We start from the raw sequence: 19,933 nt of genomic DNA, 5'->3' as shown, positions 1-19,933 counted from the left end.
CGGGCGCCACAGTCGGCGTCTCCTCGTCGTCCTTCTCGCCTCGCCTCGCCTCGCTCACAGCCGCAGCCCACAGCTCGTTTGCTCCACAGCGCAACCATAAGTTTAAGGAATGTGAAGCGCCCTGTGTAGGCTGTCCAGTTGGTGGAGGACACCGGTGGGACTTGGGAGGGCATTATTTTCCTTATTTTTTAAAGTTGCTTTGTTTTGAGTAGTTTCTTGCAAATAAAGTTCTGTAAAAATGTAAGTAATTTCACCTTCAGTAGTCTTTGTCACGCAGGGTTTCTTCCAGATTGTCGCCAATGTTGTAAAGTAGAATCCAAAGATGACCAGAGGTAGCCAGGAGGTATAACAAAAGTAGAAGGTTTATTGGTTGGTTCAGTAGAAGTATGTTACAAATTTCATAGAGGTCCCACCAGGAGCAGCATGGTTGCTGCTCAGCCCACTCTCTCCAACTGTCACTCTCACCACACAAGCAGGCACACAAACATTCCACTCTCTCTCATCAGGCATTCCAACATTTCACGCAGTCATCACATTCATTCTGGCTGAGAAGCTAAGGAGTGGATGCATTTATAGGAATCAAGGTATAACACATTGTATTCAAGGTGGTCAGCTTCAACATATAGAGTGTCTGCCTCAATCCAGGTAACTACAGGCACTGACTCCAGTCCTGAACTTTTGACCTATAAAACCACCCACTTCAGTTGTGTTAATTTAATGGGAGCAAAACAAGACTACAACACCATAGATAATGAGGTTTTGGTAGTTCAAGTTTAAGCAGTCAAATTTGGCAGTTATCTGTGCAAACACTCCGGTGAACCTACAGTTTACCTGCCACTCTCCACCCAGTTTATCAGTGGGCCTGCAAAATGAAGTGTAGGTGGGTATGTACATAAAGATAAGCTTCAGGTGCAGCTACTCCGCTATGGCAGAGGAGCATTGCCCCACTGCTGAAATGCAGCAGAAGAAAAATCAAATGAAAAGTATTTCATTGTCATTTTATTTTTCACTTCCAGTCGCGTAGTCCAGGCGGGGCCATGTAGCAGCATCAGCAGCAGTGGGAGGAGGACTGGTAGGCACTGAAAGTGTGCATATCGGTTTGACGGGCTGTCTTCAGATGGCCAAACCGACACGCGCACTTGGAAATATCCAGTCTAGACCTTGGAGATATCAGCAGTGCTCAGGGGCACAGGCTCCAAGTCCCTGCTGGAGCTTGAAACTGGCCCACTCTGCCCAAACTCTGCGCCTCTCTCATGCTGGGAGTAAAAGCATAAGAGAAGCGTTGGGATTGCGTGGGGAGTCTATGGTCATGGGAATTGCAGTGCCGGGAGCAGAGGAGTAGCACGGCGCAGGAGCAGAAGATCGTAGCGGCCAGCAGTGAAAGGTAAGTCTATAGTTTTGTAAAACAAAAAAAATTCCCTGTGCTGCCTCCCCACGTCAGATTGGCAGCAGCCACCGCTAGTAAGCTTGGAAGAAAATAAAGGAGATTAAAGTAACCTGAACCTTACCAGTTTGAATATCAATCTATATCGAGAAATTAATATTACGACTACTACCGAGTTTTACACCTGTAATCAAGTCATATAGACGATTATATGGTGTGAGCTCCATAATTATAGTAACGTATTGCAATTGTTGGAAGCAGCTAACCTTCGATTCTGGCTCTGTCAAAAGGGTGCCGAGAAAATTTTGAAAGTGTATTTGATTGGTTTCTTTTTTTAGAGGAAGGCGCTACAGCTCACGGTTTCCGAAACATGTTCGTTCCACAGTTGCGTTCATTAGTGTACAAAAGAGAATGTTCTTTCGAGTAGCAACACGTAGGAGGCCTGGAATAGGATTTCGGTGAGTGATTTCGAGAGAATATAGAATGTTTATTTATTGAGGAGAATGAGAAACATGTACATCTGATAGGTGCTTCCCCTTCGTAGTTATATCATAAATATGCACACTAGGTTTTTAAAAAAAAGTTCAAACAACTTCCAGTTGACAATCATTAGGTCGCCGAAAAGATATCTGTGTTGCTAAACAAAATCCGCCAAAACACCTACACAGGTAAAAATAATTTCCTTGACAAATGCAGTTTGGGCCAGCCAGCCAGAATGTTCAAATCAGTGGATAAACAGTACAGAGTTGAATTTTTTTATTTTTTACATACAGTGACCAGACTGCTGATGTGTCACTGTTTAAATAAAACTACTGCCATCTGACGGTTGCATCCTCCCTTCAGAAACTAATAAAGCGCACAAGTGATCTAATAACAGAAATACCAAAAATTATTTAAAAAGGCTTTACAGACCAAACCCAGGAAACAGTCACCTAGGTCATAATGTCAGAGGTGCAGATATTTCCCTCACACCTGTCACCCCTCCGTGTGTCCACACATCTGTGCCCTCCCCACCCCGCGCCAGAGGGAGCAACAACAGCCGCGCAGGGTACCTAGAGTGCATAATGGACCCCGCCGCTCCGTGTCCGGCTCTCCACGCTCCCCGGGAACGATGGGGGTCCCTTCCCACCGTCAGCTGCCGCGGCGCTGCTTCTTGTGCGCAGTCAGCTGTGCTCGCTCCCAGCGCGGAACATTCGCCGCGTCACGCAGGAGACCCCGCCCGCGGGCAGCACCGCACATCCTGCTCGGCTCAGACCCCGCCCCTATATTACCATACGGCCTGGCTGATCCAACCGCCAGGGCAGAGAGGGAGGGGCGGCTCGGCATCCTTACCTCCGTCGGCTGAGGCTCGCATACGCAGCCAGCGTGGTACTGGGACGCGAGCCCCGCAGGGGCCGCCACGCTCGTGAGGCTACCCCTGCGTTTCCACCTCACTTGGAAGGCTCCATATGAGCCCGGAACTCTCGCTCTGCTTCGGGGAGTCCTCAGGTGTTTTTCGCGTCACAACAACCTCAGCGCGACGTCACAATGCAGGAAACCCGGAGGCTTACAGGCCTGGGTACTGTACGGCGCGAGCCTGTTTCGCACTGTGCTGCAAGGCAGCTATAAGTAAACACTGACGACTCCACGCCCAGGCCGCGCCTGTTCGTTCACCTTAGTAGCATGCCTCCGTAGGGAGAGAAACATCTGAATACTCTTCCACACCTGCTCAGAATGCTATTCCACACCTGCCAACTCCTGTCGTTTAAGAATATAAGGTTAATGAAGGCAAATTCATCCGAAGTTGTAGGTGAATGTGTATCCTGTTCTAACAACAGTGTTCTTAAAACTAATTTATCGTACAATAATCAGTAGGACATGTGCAAATAATTAATAGCTGTCCACCTGCGGAGCCTGGGATCTGTATTACATAAAGTGAGTGTTGTAAGTGCTAATTTAAGGCGTAGCTTCTGCCACTCCTTAGACCTTAGGGGTATTTTAAACGTCTGGGCTGGAGCTGCGGTATTTTGCAGGGTTGGATTGGGATTAGAAATCGGTCCGGGGACGCTAAAAGCAAGCATTTGCAATGCAATAGGTCTCGCATTTACATTAGTTTGAGCTATTGACATTGCAACTAACAATGACTTTCATTTTAGATGAGGGCTGCACGAAGATTAGGAGCAGGAAAGGAAGCAGAATAGAGAAGCAGCAAGCACAGAAGAAGGGGGGCTGTGAAGGTGCAGGGAAATTATTTTGAGATGGGAAACGGTGAATCATGGGGGGCTCATGCAAGCAAGATCAGAGCTACTGACGAGAATCTAAGTGCTGGAGAGAATGGAATAGTTGTGGGGCTGCATAGTGGATGAAGTGAAAGGATATTTCACTTCGGTTGAGACGTCAAATAGAATACACCAAACAAGAAAGAATGAAGGAGACCAAAGAAGGCCCTTGGAACCTTGATTACAATACTGTTTAAAGGGTCTGACAGAATCAAGTGCCAACAAGACTACAGTTTAAAAAAGTGGAGAAGTACTTTTGCTATTTGCATAAGCTTCAGAAACCTATGTATAAACTAGATACATTTGATGACCATCAGCATAACCTCCTTAGCATTGTATGGTAGAGATTCTAAATGCCTACAGTAAGAAATAATAAGGTAGCATAGCTCTTTCTAACACGACAAGCAACACATAGGTCGGTCTTCCTCCCTCTGTGCCGAAAGCACTCAGGATCTTACTCCTCTAAAACATTAGAACCATACAAGAGCACAAAAATGTTCAGCACAACACTGAACACCTGGCTCTTCCTTTACCACTTGAAGTACTTCACTCTTAGCACACACTCGCTCTCAACATGCTCACAACCACCCCAAAAACATAACCCACTAGCTTGGACACCCCCTCACATAGACAGTAAGCCCCAGACCACTCACAGCTAAATCGTGCACTATTAGGGTACAAAACGTACCGTATAACCACAAAAACCCCTTCTGCGTAAGAAAGGCTGATCTAAACACCATACTACCAAAGGAAAGACATGTTCACTGCCTTCATATAGCTAAGCCACTGTGATGCAGCTCTGAAAAAGTATCTAGGGTGCAATTTCTTTCCTATTAAGATAGTTCAATGGAATACAGCATCCAATACTGAGATAGGTGTAAACTGAAGCTTACATTTTAGACTCCCAAGGAGGGTAAGCAGTCCCATTCTTCTAGACCTGATAAAACGGGAATCACAAGCTTGGCTAATAACAACACTTGATATGCAGCGGTTTGAGAACTGGCTAGAAGGTGTTATGAATCATCCATCATGTAAAAGCTAGTAACAGAACAACATTTGCAACCCCTTCAGTCCTCTGATGAAGCATGCCAGAGTGACCAGAGCCATATCCAGAGGAGTATTTCCAGTATTTTTGTCGTTCTCGAGACCAGGAGCTGTGATGTGAACTCGAGAAAATGCTTCTGAAATGTAAAAAATAATGAAGGATTTGTGTACCTTGTTCAGGATTTGAGTAGTGGCAACCGAGCCCCATGTTAGTGCTCTTGTAAGCAAGTGGTGAAACCCCTTTTTAGGGCTCGGCTATAACGCGCTGAAAGCGCGTTCTCGCCGAGAACTATTGTCGGCGTCTCAGCAGTCTGAGACGCCGAAGGGAGACAAGACCTGGCCGCGCGCAGCGTTTTTCCATAGGATAACGTTGTGCGCGCGGCCAGGTCTTGTCTCCACGGCATGCATGGCAGGCCGGATCGCGTCGCGCGCCTCTGTGGAATGCAGGGGGAGTCTGCATACCAGCGCGCGGCGCTGATCAACAGGCAGGGTCAGGTTTTTCACTAGCAGTATCTAGCCAGGTCTCCTTCCACTGGGCTACCTGCAAAGTGCACTTGTACAGAATTTCTATTTGATACATTTGTGGTGTTGCCCTTCAGTTGTGTGCCAAGCTGATGTACTGTGGTATTGACGGAAAATGTCGTCATTGTGTTGCCAAATGCCAAGGAAGACTGTGTCATGATGTACTGTAAATAGAAAGTAACTTGATTTTTCTTCGTTATTTTGCATGCGAGGCTGTCATGATTACATTGCCTAATGTCCGCTCAAGAATACACATTTGCAGGGGGGCGTGGCTAAGCGCGCAACGAGACTGGACGCGCCTTAGCGGAGCTCCGGTGCCAGCCTCCGCAAAAGGGGTTAATTATCCTGTAAGCACGCATCTCAGCTGGCTGGTAGGCTGGGCGGAACATCGCACACACCCGTGCAACCCTCGGTCCGAAAATCGGATCACCAGCCGCATTGGGGCCGCTCCGAGACCCACACGAGTGAGTGAGCCGGGAACCGAGAGAGGGCGCCGGCTGTGGGGATCACGGCACGTCGAGGTCTGGACCGGAAGTGCGGGCCGCAGAGCCGGGCCGACCGTGACCAGCCGGGGAGAGACCGGACCAGCGCCTGACACACCAATGCTGGAGCACCCTTGGGCACAGCGGCCCGACACACCCTGCTGACGCCCCCGGGCGGAAGACGCGCTGCCCGACCGGGAGGCGAGCCGCCGAGAGTAGCGCGGCTCCAGCTGGGGAAGCAGAGGTGGCGCGGTAGATACCGCTGTGGGGAGGCGGACGGCCCCCAGCAGTACCAGCGAGGTGCTGTTCGGATCTCAAGAAGCAGACGACCGATGGCAGTGGGCACAGTCAGCTGACGGAGGCCCAGGAACCTGAGGCCCATTGACCCGCCCATAGGAGGTGGAACCGGAGCCCCCGGCAGGGGCGCCGGGACGTTGGGAGGCCCCAGCGAGCACCCGTGATACACACCTGATCACGAAGGTACCGGGGGCGAGCGACCACGGGCGGCAGACGGCAGAACACAGGCCCCCGATCACGGTAAGACGACTGCAACGCCACGCGGGAAGGAAGGATACAGGCGCTGTGCCCCCGGGGGACTAGTGGAGCACGCAGACACACCAGCACTGGGAACTTACAGGACCACACATAGCACGGTGGTATTGCCTACAACACTGAGTTGGCGCACCGGCGCGATACCGGGCTTGGGTGCACCAGACCCTACCGGCGAGCAAGGCACCTGTGACCCTGGCATTGGGTCAAGAGTGAGACGCCTGTGCTACACTGTAAGCGGCACTGGCAGAGGGGACCACAGCCACCATAGCGACGGCCCCTGGGGCGTTCTCCCCCCCTGTGGTGCAGCCGCGACCAGGACACCATCCCTCGACCACCGAGAAGCAGCCACAGGTGCGCCTGGAGCGAGCCACGCTGAGCCACGACAGGGCTGACCGGCGGACACGCAGGAGCCCCGTGCCGGGCCACGGAACAACAGGGAGTGAGGCACCTGAGGGATTGCATGCAATAGGACAGCTGGGCCACCACGAGCACTGGTGGGGGGTCGGCATCGGACGGGGGAGTTCGCACAAGTAGCGCTGTCCACGGCAACACCAAGGGGCGCGGCGAGACCCGCCGGACCGCCGGGAACTGGACGTGCATGCAGGGCACAGCAGCGCCTGGCCTCCCTCCAGACACGACAGGGGACAACTTAACGCTCACACCGCAGCAGGCCCGCGAGCACCACCACAGCCCGGTCCGCGCAGTTCTGCGCCCAAGAGACGGGAGAACACAAGTCAATCCTGTGGGGACGCCCCGCATCCCCGTTTCGGCTTGCTAGAGCCCCTCGCCCTGCACTCATCCGATACGGAGGGACATCTGGGAGAGGCACAGACAGCTGTATTGCTCGAGGAGCCGCAACTGCACAAGACGCTGTCCATGTCTGGAGGGGCAGGGAAACGTACGGGAACCGGGGGAGCCAACCTAAAAGGCAAGATGGACAGAACACTGAAACAGGGTGAGACAGACCCCATAGTGACCAGGCTAGACACGATGCTAGCAGCCATGGAAAGGCTGGACAACTCGATCCAATCCACGCGTACGTCACTGGAGGCGAAAATAGACGGAGTTGCCATCGACCTGACCCACCTGAGGGCGGATCACAAAAAACTCGCCGACCGTACCACAGCCCTGGAACACACGGTCACAGACCTGGAGCCCGGAGTCACGCAGACGGACAAGCAGGTGAATGATCTCCTTAACAGGGTTGAGTTCCTAGAAGACAGAGCTGAGGATGCGGAAGGACGGGCAAGACGGAACAGCATCCGGATAGTGGGAATGCCTGAAAGATGGGAAGGGAGGAACCCCGAGACGCATGTGGAGGACTGGTTGCGCACACTAATGCCAGAAGGGTCGCTGTCGCCACACTTCGTGGTGGAGCGGGCACATCGGGTCCCGTCGCGTCCGCTCTCCACGGGCTCCAACCCGCGCCCGCTACTTATCCGTATCCTGAACTACCGTGACCGGGACTCAGTGTTGAGGGAAACCCGTAAACTCGACCAAATCCAGGTTGATAATGCTAGCATCATGCTCTTCCCGGACTACACAGTTCAAGTGCAACGCCAGAGGCACTCCTTCCTGGCAGTGAAACGCAGACTGCGGCAACTTGGACTCACGTACTCCCTCCTCTTTCCAGCGAAGCTCCGAGTGGTGGCACATGAAAAAACACACTTCTTCGGCAGCCCTGAGGAAGTGGAAGCATGGCTAGATAATGGAACGGATAAAATGGTCACACGCCCTGCGGAGCTGAATCGACCCAGGAAAAACAGAAGCTCCAGACGGAGACGCAGGAACAGATCGTCAATAGCGCCTGCAGAGGGAACACAACAAAGCGCAGGCCCTCCCGAGGAGGAGATGCATCGGGAACAGCAGGAAGCACTTCGCATGGCAATCGAGATCAACAACTCCCCGACCCAGCACTCACTGCCAGCAAACAGTTCCGAGACACAGTTAAGTGACGATGAGGCAATTTACGGGTTGCCGGATTCGCAGGCCCAAGAAGGATTGCCAGTTGTTACACCACAGACTGTGGATTTGTTTGGATAGAGATCAGGCGATCATGGCCCCACCCCTACTCCCGCCCTCCCCCTTCCTCTCGCCGCCCGCCCTGAGTGGCGATGACGGGAGACATGCCGGAGAGGCCTTGAAGCCCGGGTCTACCGGGCGCCGCGGGAGCGGGAAACACGGCAGCTTCCATTTGTCCTCTCCGATGATCCGGCCCCTTGTCTAAAAAGGGTACTGTAAGCAAGCCAAGATTGGGCGAGGACCAACGATCAGATGAGTGACAGCATCTACAGGTAACTAGACCTACCCATACATATTGTGCAGGGAACTTGCTACACCCGCCGCCCTGGCGGGCCTGTTTTACAGGCGAACTTTGCTGATAAACACCAGACCCTTCACGTGCCCTTTCACCTGGCCCACTGCAGGACCAGCTGAGACAGACAATTTTCCCCCTGAGCGGGGCGATATGCACACTCTCGCTTTGCTTAATAACTGCGATACCCTTATCCACTGCGCTAGACAGCGACCCCTCAGAACTGAACAGTTGATCATCTCGTTGGAGTGTTTGGACGCCTGTATGTTTAGCAGCCGACCTTTTGGTATTATCTCTTGTTTATGTTTTTGCAAGCTCTGCTTCTCTCGCTGGAGTGTGGACAACACACCAGTCCCCAATCTGCATGTTATAGCTACAGGTGTTAGAGTCGCTGTAATGGGTGCCCTGGGACCAGGCATTGTGACTGGCGACGCTGTGGGGAGGGGAGACGGGAATGTTTTCAATGGCAATGGCAGCCACGATTAAATTTTGCACATGGAATGTACGGGGGATGCACACGCCCTCGCGCAGGTACCAGATTTACTCATACCTGAAGAGGCATAAGGTCCAAATCGCGCTTTTACAAGAGACACACATAGCTGCACCAGAGGCACATGCACTGCGCCGGCGGGGGCAAATATACGCGACAGGGTTCTCTGCTTACGCGCGAGGCGCATTGATATGGGTCAGGCCTGGGGTTCCTTTTGAGGTAGATGATTCACACATCGACGGAGAGGGGAGACTGGTGGTAGTTAAAGGACGATTGGACGGACGCCCAATAGTAATAGCATCGGTATACGCCCCCAATGTAGACCAGCAGGGTTTCCTCACGCGCTTCTCGACGATCCTATCAGCATGGCATGGACTCCCCTGGGTATTGGGCGGGGACTATAATTGCGTGCTGGACACAACATTAGACCGATCCTTCCCGCCATTACCAAACGCGCCAGTGGTGGGCGCCATGAAAGCTTTCACGACCTGGGCAACACACTGGGAACTTAAAGACATATGGAGGCACTGTAACCCAAACACTCGAACATACTCATACTACTCAGGGGCACATGACTTACATGTCCGACTCGACAGGTATATGCTAACCGAAGACTTATTACCACTTGCAACAGACACCCACTACATGGGCAGAACACACTCCGACCATAATCCACACATATTAGTCCTCGCATGGGCAAACGTTCACCCCCCGGTCCCCACGTGGAGGTTGCAACCAGACTTACTGCTTGATGCGCCGTTCCGCGACTCGCTATTTGCGCAAATAGTGCATTACTTCGAGGAGAACACGGGCACAGCGTCCACCCCTCAGATAGAATGGGACGCTTTCAAAGTTGTGATGAGAGGGCACTGCCTGGGAACGCAAGTCAATCTAAGGCGACAAGTAGAGAAAGACCTAACAAAAGTGGAGGGGGAGTTGTTGCGGCACGAACAGAGGGCCCCGGGTGACGAAGAGGGAGAGGCGCGGGACATCCAGGCGGAACACGAGAGCTTGCTGGAAAGGCTACGCTGCCTGAATTTTGCGGCCCACTCGGCGCGCACCCATGACAGGGGAGACAAACCCGGCAAGTTGCTTACCTGGCTCATTGGCAGGGAGGACAGGACAAAACCGGTAATGGAGATACAAGGTAGTGGGGGAGTTATGCTACACACTCAGCAGGAGATACACCAATCATTCACCGAACACTACGACAGGCTGTACCGCTTGCCGATTCCGGCCCCGAACACTGCAGTCTATCTAGCACCGATAACACTCCCAGTGTTGGGAGACGCCCAACAAGACGAGTTGGCAGCTCCGTTCACAACGGAGGAGCTCCGAGCAGTTATTAAGGCGCTGTCCAACGGCAAGTCCCCGGGTCCTGACGGACTTCCGGCGGAGTTCTATAAGGCATATTCGGACCTGTTAATCCCAGAACTCATTAAAATGTACGAGGCAGTTCTATAAGGCATATTCGGACCTGTTAATCCCAGAACTCATTAAAATGTACGAGGCAGCGTTGGAAGACTCCTCATTACCGTCCACCCTCAATGAGGCGACCTTGGTCTCCCTATTAAAGCCAGGTAGAAATGGGGCACAGTTGGGTTCATACCGGCCGCTTGCCCTTTTAAACACGGATTATAAGATATTGGCATCCACACTGGCCCAGAGGCTAGCACCGCACACGCTCACACTGGTCCATGCAGATCAAAATGGATTCGTACCGACGCGCTGCACTTCACAAAATATCCGCCGGTTGTTCAGGGTGCAGGAGTATGCGAAAACGCCATGGCCACGTTCTGGGTGTATAGTGTTGGATCTAGAAAAAGCATTCGACTCGGTGGAATGGCCGTATCTCCGGGCAGTGATGCAAAAGAACGACCTAGGAGGGGCGTTCATAGACATGGTCAGCCTACTCTACCAAACGCCCACAGTCAGGGTCCAGACCGGAGGCCTGTTATCTGCAGCCATTGCAGTGAGAAGGGGCACGAGGCAAGGCTGCCCCCTGTCGCCACTGCTCTTTTCCCTGGCGATGGAGCCATTGGCGGAGCTGCTGAGGGGGCAGGGTGAGGAATGGGGCATCCCCCTAGCCGATGGTACACATGCGGTTTCGCTATACGCAGATGACCTGCTACTATACATTAGGGATCTCACCAGGATACCGCAGGGCCTCATAGACACTCTTGACGCCTTTACGGCGCACTCAGGGTTAAAAGTAAACTGGGGGAAGTCAGGAGTGTACCCATTCCATCCGGATATGCGAGAAGGTGAGGTGAACCTGGGGGGCCTCAACCTAGCCTGGCATGCTGACACCTTCAAGTACCTGGGGATCCACATCTATCGGTCTCCAGCAGACGTACTGGAAGGGAACCTGGTTAGAGCCATCTCCTCCTTACGGGCCCAAATGGGGTTTTGGAAAACGCTCCCGCTCAATGTCCCCGCTCGAATCACCCTGACGAAGATGATAGCACTACCCAGACTGCTCTACTTTTACTCCAACGTACCGGTATACGTCCCCAACCGGATCTTCAGAGAGCTTGAAAGCATGGTCCGGACGCACATTTTGAGCGCCGGCAGACCCAGAGTAGCATTGAGGAAGCTATATGCTCCCGTGACAATGGGAGGGCTAGCAGTTCCAAATCAAGAACATTACTATCTGGCAGCGCAACTGCAATGGGTCGCAGGCTGGCTCGCAGGCAAAGGCCTGGCGGACACGACTTCGGACACTGTGGCCCTAACGCAAGCTCAGACACTCACACTGTTCCACCCTCTAGCCGCGCACGCCTGCCAGAAGCAGCTGCATCTGATGGTATTTAACAACAAGGGGTGGTGATGGACAGAGTTTCTGAATTAAGCAGAATACTCTCACCCAGTCAAGAGATCAGGGCTAGATCCAACACCGTTTTTTAGCTCACTGCACCATCCCAGTTCAGAACCTGGCTATATGCAAATTAGTCTGTTCCTGTCCCAGTGCATGATGGTAACAGGGCAAACCAAACTACCAAGCCAATTCTTACACTGGGAAGGAAACAAGCTTCCGGGGACCGGTTTCTGGCATTTCAGCCTTCGTCGGCCCGGCTTGCTTGAATCCTGATGGTGCAATGAGCAAGGGACTCACATCTGAGTATACCCTTCCACGCTTAGGGTGGACAAAATATTTAACAACAAGGGGTGGTGATGGACAGAGTTTCTGAATTAAGCAGAATACTCTCACCCAGTCAAGAGATCAGGGCTAGATCCAACACCTTTTTTTTAGCTCACTGCACCATCCCAGTTCAGAACCTGGCTATATGCAAATTAGTCTGTTCCTGTCCCAGTGCATGATGGTAACAGGGCAAACCAAACTACCAAGCCAATTTTTACACTGGGAAGGAAACAAGCTTCCGGGGACCGGTTTCTGGCATTTCAGCCTTCGTCGGCCCGGCTTGCTTGAATCCTGATGGTAGCGTACAAATGTTTCCGCCGTGCACTGAGACTCACGCGGGAATTCAAGCCCTATGCCCCCGCGCTCCCATTACTGGGCATGCCTATCGGAGGCGGCACTCTCACTGCAGCCGCACTGGAGAGCTGGGAGCAGGCGGGAATGGAAACGATGGCGGACCTCTACAAGGATGGTGCCCTGCTCCCGTTTGAGAGACTCACTGCGGATGCCGACCTATCGGCAGGGCAGTTCCTACTATATGCGTCTTTGGTCCGCGAATGCACGAAACACTGGGGAGACATGGCGGAAGAACCGCAGACGCACCTGCTGCTGCAGTACCTGCACGTGATGGGCAATGGCTCCCACGTGATACACTGGATAGCACAGGCTCTACAGTCACTTACCACCTGCACACTCCAGCCGCTGAGAGACAAGTGGGCAGCTGATAGGGGTAGTGAGTGGTCGGACAAAGAATGGGAACGGATCCTAGAAGGACCGCGCAACATCCCGCGTAACTCACGATTCAAATTAATACAACTGTACATTGTGCACAGAGCGTATCTCTCCCCGGAAAAAATCAACAGGTACTTTGCACTAGACACGTCTGGCTGCCCGCGCTGCTCATTACTGAATGCTGACTTGCTACACATGCTCTGGGCCTGCCCCCGGTTGCAAACATATTGGCAGGGTGTAACAGCGCTCTTAACAGAGGGAGCAGGAGTGGAGCTGCAGTCCACTTGGGAAACATGCGTGCTGGGGCTGTATAAGAGAACGAAACACAACAAACCCCAGGCCAGGTTCTGGGACTTGGGCTTGGTGACTGCGAAAAGGCTCATAACAAGACGCTGGAAAGATAAACACCCTCCACAGGTGCAACACTGGCACACCTCACTCAACTACTGGGCGATAGCTGAGGGAACGATACTCCATAGAGAGGAGACGGCGGGCTTGCGGGCTATACCGATAGCGCAGACATGGGATGATATCCTTCGGTCTTTTAACCGGGCGTACCGGGAATGGGTAGACACGTAGATGACGGGCCAGGCAGACTGCGCATACACGGCAGGGCCGCAGCAGGAAGGCTCACTCATGGGATGAGAAGGGGAACCACCGGGCGACGTCCCGTAGGGAACACCGAGTGGAAGACACCAATGGCCGCGAGTGGGAGAGAGGCCGGACTGCCCGCTAGCCCCCCCCCCACCCCCGTTTCCCCCCCCTCCCCCCGCACTTCGATGTGTTCATAGGTACAGCGACTGTGCAATCAGTAGGCACAGAGACGAGACTAACCAGAGGGGCATCCACGTCCCCCCCTCACACGCCACGCCACACATGAAGGAACATACGAGCAACTGCCCCTGGAGGCACACAAACGCGACACCAGGCCATCGATTCTGACAGACCAGATTATGAAGAGCAGAGCTTCTTTTTCTTTTTCTTTTCTTTTCTTTAGCTTGTTGCTTGGTTCATTACTTCCCCATTAACCGAATTTCCCCCCATGTTCACCAGTTGAGTTTAGACAACTGATTTCCCCCTAGTTGATAGAGCTACAGTTCCGAGACACAAGAGTTGCACATCTAGGACATAACGGAGGTGACAGCTCATCGCCACACACTGCTGAAACGGGGCGGCAAGCCGACCACACCACAACGCCATACGGGCACTGCACCACGACAAGGGGCTGACCCGCTTGAAAGGCATCCAAAAATACGCGCGTTCAGCTACACCGCAGAGCTCGGATAGAGCGCAAAACCTGGTAGGAGGCCCCAAACGGGCGCCCTGAGCCTGAGCGAGCTCCGGGACTCTAGGGAGATGGGATACACTCCCGGCAATGACGCGCTGCGAGGGGACACTAAACCTTACGTATTGTTGGTTGCTCAGATACTCTTTACAATGTAGTCTATGATTGATTGAAACGCATAATATGACTGTAATGTTTATTTCTTGTTGCGAACTTAATGTGGCACAGACCAATGCTTCCTCGCAGTGCAATGTACAGAGATGGAACTCTATGTTGTATGATAAATAACAATAAAAATATATTCAAACAAAAAAAGAATACACATTTGCACATTGCAGTGTTTGCATCTTACTGGTCTGCAGTTGATCATTGTGTTTGACCAAGTTCTGTACAATTCAAAGTCTATTCCTTCATTATTGTGTTTTACAGAGTATACATTCATTTTGACTCATACAAAGGCGTTTCAAAAATTAGTTCACTGCATATTTATAGTTTGATTTTTGAAGAGCTTTTGTTATGAGAGGTTGTAGAAGTGTTCAGGATTTTGGTTATTTTACTTGTGATCGCTGCATATATTTTTAACAGTTGGATGTTTGTAAAAATGCCTATTCTGCCCTTTTAGATTAATCTGTTCCTACTATGTAAGTTTTGCACACTTTGGCCTTTGTTACATCTAGCCAGGAGTAATCCCTCTTATTTATGTGAGAGTTCTGTTAATTCGGGGGGAGCGGACATAATAGGGAATACACATTTTTGAGCAACGTGTGGGAATCCTTGATGCCCCATTCCTGCATGTTTTACACGCTGTGAGCATATGTGCGCGTGCACCACGTCCGACTCACACATAGTTATTAGCATGCAGATGCTATAATGTCTGGAGTTAGATCTTTAGCTGGTAAGGAGCTAGAGAATACTTTTTTTTGCGTATCTATACTATATGTGCTGCATTTAGTTCATATGCATTAAAGTGCTTTTTTTTTTACAGTAAAGAACGGATGACAATCCAGTCAAAGAGGCACTGCTTTGTTTTTCAGTTGCCTAAGTGTGTACACCTCATCACTTCCTTCATTACACACGGACACGCACACACAGACACCACCACTCCCATGCACACACGGACACCACCACTGCCATGCACACACGGACACCACCACTGCCATGCACACACGGACACCACCACGGCCATGCACACACGGACACCACCACTGCCATGCACACACGGACACCACCACTGCCGTGCACACACGGACACCACCACTGCCGTGCACACACGGACACCACCACTGCCATGCACACACGGACACCACCACTGCCATGCACACACGGACACCACCACTGCCATGCACACACGGACACCACCACTGCCATGCACACACGGACACCACCACTGCCGTGCACACACAGACACCACCACTGCCGTGCACACACGGACACCACCACTGCCGTGCACACACGGACACCACCACTGCCATGCACACACGGACACCACCACTGCCATGCACACACGGACACCACCACTGCCGTGCACACACGGACACCACCACTCCCATGCACACACAGACACCACCACTGCCATGCACACACAGACACCACCACTGCCATGCACACACGGACACCACCACTGCCGTGCACACACGGACACCACCACTGCCGTGCACACACGGACACCACCACTGCCATGCACACACGGACACCACCACTGCCATGCACACACGGACACCACCACTGCCATGCACACACGGACACCACCACTGCCATACACACACGGACACCACCACTCCCATGCACACACGGACACCACCACTCCCAAGCACACACGGACACCACCACTCCCATGCACACACGGACACCACCCGTGCTTAATTTGTAAAAAAAAAAGTGCCAGGGCTTTCATTTGTAAAAAATTAAGTGAAAGGGCACTCGTCAGGAGGCTACTGTAGTTTGCCATACACATTAGGCGACTTTGAGCTATTGGCATTGTAAATGACAATGACTTTTATTTATGTTTTTGTTTTTAAAACATAAATAAAAGACCTTGTCATTTACAATTTCAAGACCTTAAACTCGCGTTCATTTACAATGCTAATAGCTCTAACTTTTGCAATGCCAAGACCGTTGCATTGTAAATGCTTGTTATGTCCAGCCAGCAAACCATCGGAACTCAATCTCTGACCAAATATTGAAAATCGACATCTGTCTCTAAGCATTAAATGGTGTGGCTCTTCCCAGAACTTTTACCACAAAATTCAGAGTATTATCTGTGTGTATAAAAGGATAAGTAGTATACGTAGCTGCACCTATTCTCACCACACTATCTGCAGACCACATGATTAAGTACTGTTACACAGGCTGCACTGTGCTTGGAGCACATCTCTAAACCTCACCTACCTTAAACAACAACTCCAACAGAGGACATACTTCACTGGAAAACGTTCCAACCATACACTCCGGATTGCCCCAGGCCCAGGTCCCAACGCTAACTGGCGGTGCTTAGCAGTGTCAGGAGAGATATGAAGAGCTCTGCAAATGTGACACTACAATACAATGCCAATTCCTGCTCATGAAGGCTGCCAATAGGGTGCCCATGAGGGCAACCAGCGTTTCTTCCGGGTTGCTTTCCACTGTAGCCAACCAATGGGTGTGCCAAATGAAAGAGACGTGATCAGCTGCAACACTGGACACTCACTGCTCCTACTGAACGCACTCACGCCTCTTACTGAGGGATAATTTGGATCCAGGAACTAGTCTGCATTCCTTAAAAACGTAGCAGAGTAGTCTGAACTGCTCATATGCTCAGTGTCCCGGCTAGGGAGGGACATTCGTGAACCATAACCCCGTAGGACCTGCCTTCTCGGCCAATCGTGGTTCACACTGAGAAGGGTGAAGAACCAAAAACAACAAGCTTCAATCGATTACCAGTACCGTAGGAATGCACCGCTGTTTCAACGCTTTTGTTTTTTACTGGTTATAAATTGTTGTATAATAACAATGCTACTGACCTGTAACGACTAATAGAGAAACATGAAATCCTCAATCCTACAAAGAACAGTAACTTTGACTACCTGAAGTATGGGCCAAAAAACAGTAGGTACTAGTGTGACAGATGCAAGTATCAGTGTCTGGATTTTTGAGTCAAGATAGAATCAGAATGTCTGTGGACAGGCAAAATTCTGCTGTCACTCCACTTGCAGCAGAAAGTGGAGGGTTCAATGTTGCTGTTACCAAAGCAATTAGTTGGTTGGGTTCTGGTGAAGCAGAGCCCACAGCGAGGCGGGCTGAAGTCATAGCCGCGGGTAGTTCCAGTGTTTCGAGGAAGACGTTTACGTGAGTGGGTGGACCGCACACATCAACTTTAGATAGAGGTGAGGCGAATACTGTGCACCTGGGAGTCCAAAACAACACCAAAAACAGCACACCGACTAATGAGCATCTAATTCATATAGAGAATGAAGGAACGGGTGTACAGTCCAAAATGATCTGCAATTAAAATATCTCCCTCGACATCCCCTTATTAAAGCCCCACACTGCCACAGCTGAGTCTGACGTTTCCCCCAGACTGTTAGTGTCTTTGTTTCAGCCCCGCTTTTCTCTTGGCTCTTACCTGTGGCTGCCAAGGTTGGAAGCACGGAGCAAGTACTGAATCCGAGCCTTATAAGGGATTTCGCTTTTGAGACAATGCACAACTCCTTCTCAATAAGTGTATTCCTCCCTGGAGCTGCCGCCATGTTAGCGCTCGTCACCGGAGTCTATAGAAGCTGGGAGGGATCAGCTGCATAGGATCTACACAGGGCTGTCATTCTTGGAACTTGGTCCCTGTGTCACGGCTAGACCGGGGTCTCCTTCCTTCCTTTACTTACGAGCTACAGGCTCAGCATTTTATCAGCAGAGAGAAGGGGCAGCTTCTATGCAGAGGGTGGATAAGGTGAATGAAACACGGTGCTGCTGCTGAAAGTGAACGCCCGCCATGCGCATTGAACAATTTGGAAGAGATGCCGTGCGCGAGCAAACGAGATGCCGTGCGTAAGCCAAATCCGGGTGGGCGAGCCGAATAGGAGACAGGGAGGGAACAAACAAGCCTCACTTGCAATGAAAAGCGAGCCTTCAGCATAAATTGTGACACATGCCAATCAAAAGCATGGTGGAGCTTCCACCCCATGTCCGAAAGCAACCCGACGACAATAGATCTTGCAGAGTGAGCAGCGCATGCGCTGCGATGCTAGGCAAAACCTAAAAATGTGGCCCACTTTTGCATATTGCCTTTCCACACAACACTGCTTCGATGAAGTTTTATAAACACCTGAAAACAAGTGAGGCCACTTCTGCTCAGGCCCCCTGCCCCGATAAGTATGCACACATTAATTGGCTGGCCCAGTGAGAGAAAGGGAGTGGCACCTCTGCCTGTTGATAAAAGGGAGGTAATGGATGCCCATCTGCCTCCAGAAAGGCCACACTGTGCCCCAGTGGGCCGCTGGTGACATCTGAACTCACCAAACACAGCCCAAATCGTCCCCCCAGGCGTTCAAAAAAGCAGCCCACAGCTGGAACTTCGATACCGGCCCCTCGGGCATTGCCCGACTGCCCGCATTACCAATCGACCCTGGTATTTTCCCACTTTGGACAGAGACAGACTGGTCCTGCAAGTGCCAAGTAGCAGTAGTAATTAAAACAAGCATTTACAATGCAACGGTTTCGCCTTTGGAGAAGTTAGAGCTATTGGCATTGTAAATGACAAAATTTTTATTTATGTGTTGGTTTTGAAAACACATAAATAAATGGCATTGTCATTACATTGCCAATAGCTTAATCTCTCGCAAAGATTAGGTGTTCATCCAATCCTTGGCCTCTCTGCAAAGGCACTGAGCAAAGGTCACGTATACCGGCTGCAGTTGTTCAATGCAAACGCGTGGTTAGGGTAGCTATCTACGCAAACGTTAGTGTGCATGTTTAAGTCATATCCTTAATTAAATAGGCCCCGTTCCTTTCATGCTTCTCACTTTTTCCATCCCACTTAAAGCCCTGCGCACCGTAATGAATGACCGAGATGAACTACAGCAAAGGTCCTAGACAGCAGCCTGCTCTCCTGCGGAGAATGTCGTGCGAGGCGAACACTCGTCTGCAGAGAGATGCTGCCACCAGGTAAAGACCCCTTCCCACTCATTATGGTCAAAACCCACCCAACGGTGCGCAACGGCACATAAACTGATAGTTTATGAGCAAATCGATAGTAATCGTTGTGTTAATCGACAAATTTGGCGAAAATCACTTAGGTGCCTAAGTTGGAAGAGGCAGTCAAGTGATTAGCTCCGTATTTCAATAAGCATAGGAGCCGCGCTGGGAGGTGAGAATGCCTAACCAATGCAGAGCTGTGATCCAAAATGGTTTCAGTGCGAGTGCACACTTAGCAACTAATGTTAATTTTGAAGCCAAAGGGTTTGTCTTTGCATACAAGGAGACTGGCCTGTGTTGCCTACTGTGTCGCACCACAATCCAGGGTTAATGGAAGCCCACAGAATTATGTTAATCAACTGCTACTGCAACCACTGGGCAACTCAGATTTACAGGATAACCACTGAGAATGTAGATAATTCATGCAAATGTCTAAAATCCGGATACCCTGAAAAGCAGCCATGACTTCAGCCTTCCTGTACCAATGCTGGACACCAATTACTTTGCCAAGACACACACGAACACCAACTCACATCCAGGCTCCTCGCCCCCGAGAGTGCCCCTC

General features: G+C 51.3%; 1 protein-coding gene across 5 annotated transcripts in view; it reads right to left on the bottom strand.

Annotated features, from left to right (window-relative positions):
- ICA1 (islet cell autoantigen 1) overlaps window positions 1-2,735 on the bottom strand; it is a 403,261-nt gene extending 400,526 nt beyond the window's left edge. The window contains exon 1 of one of the 5 annotated variants that reach the window (XM_078663689.1): window positions 2,717-2,735. Coding sequence is in view for 4 of the 5 variants with exons in the window: in XM_078663690.1 (XP_078519816.1) it covers window positions 2,437-2,447 (11 nt within the window). In the remaining variant the exon portion in view is untranslated. Of the gene's footprint in view, window positions 1-2,436; window positions 2,627-2,716 lie in introns of those variants that run through there. The other 4 variants (XM_078663690.1, XM_078663691.1, XM_078663692.1 and 1 more) reach the window with 4 other exon arrangements.
- Between the last annotated feature and the right edge of the window lie 17,198 nt (window positions 2,736-19,933).

The sequence above is a fragment of the Lissotriton helveticus genome, chromosome 10 (genome assembly GCF_964261635.1).
Source record: "Lissotriton helveticus chromosome 10, aLisHel1.1, whole genome shotgun sequence".
Classification (NCBI taxonomy): domain Eukaryota; kingdom Metazoa; phylum Chordata; class Amphibia; order Caudata; family Salamandridae; genus Lissotriton; species Lissotriton helveticus.
This window is presented reverse-complemented; position numbering and strand designations above follow the sequence as displayed.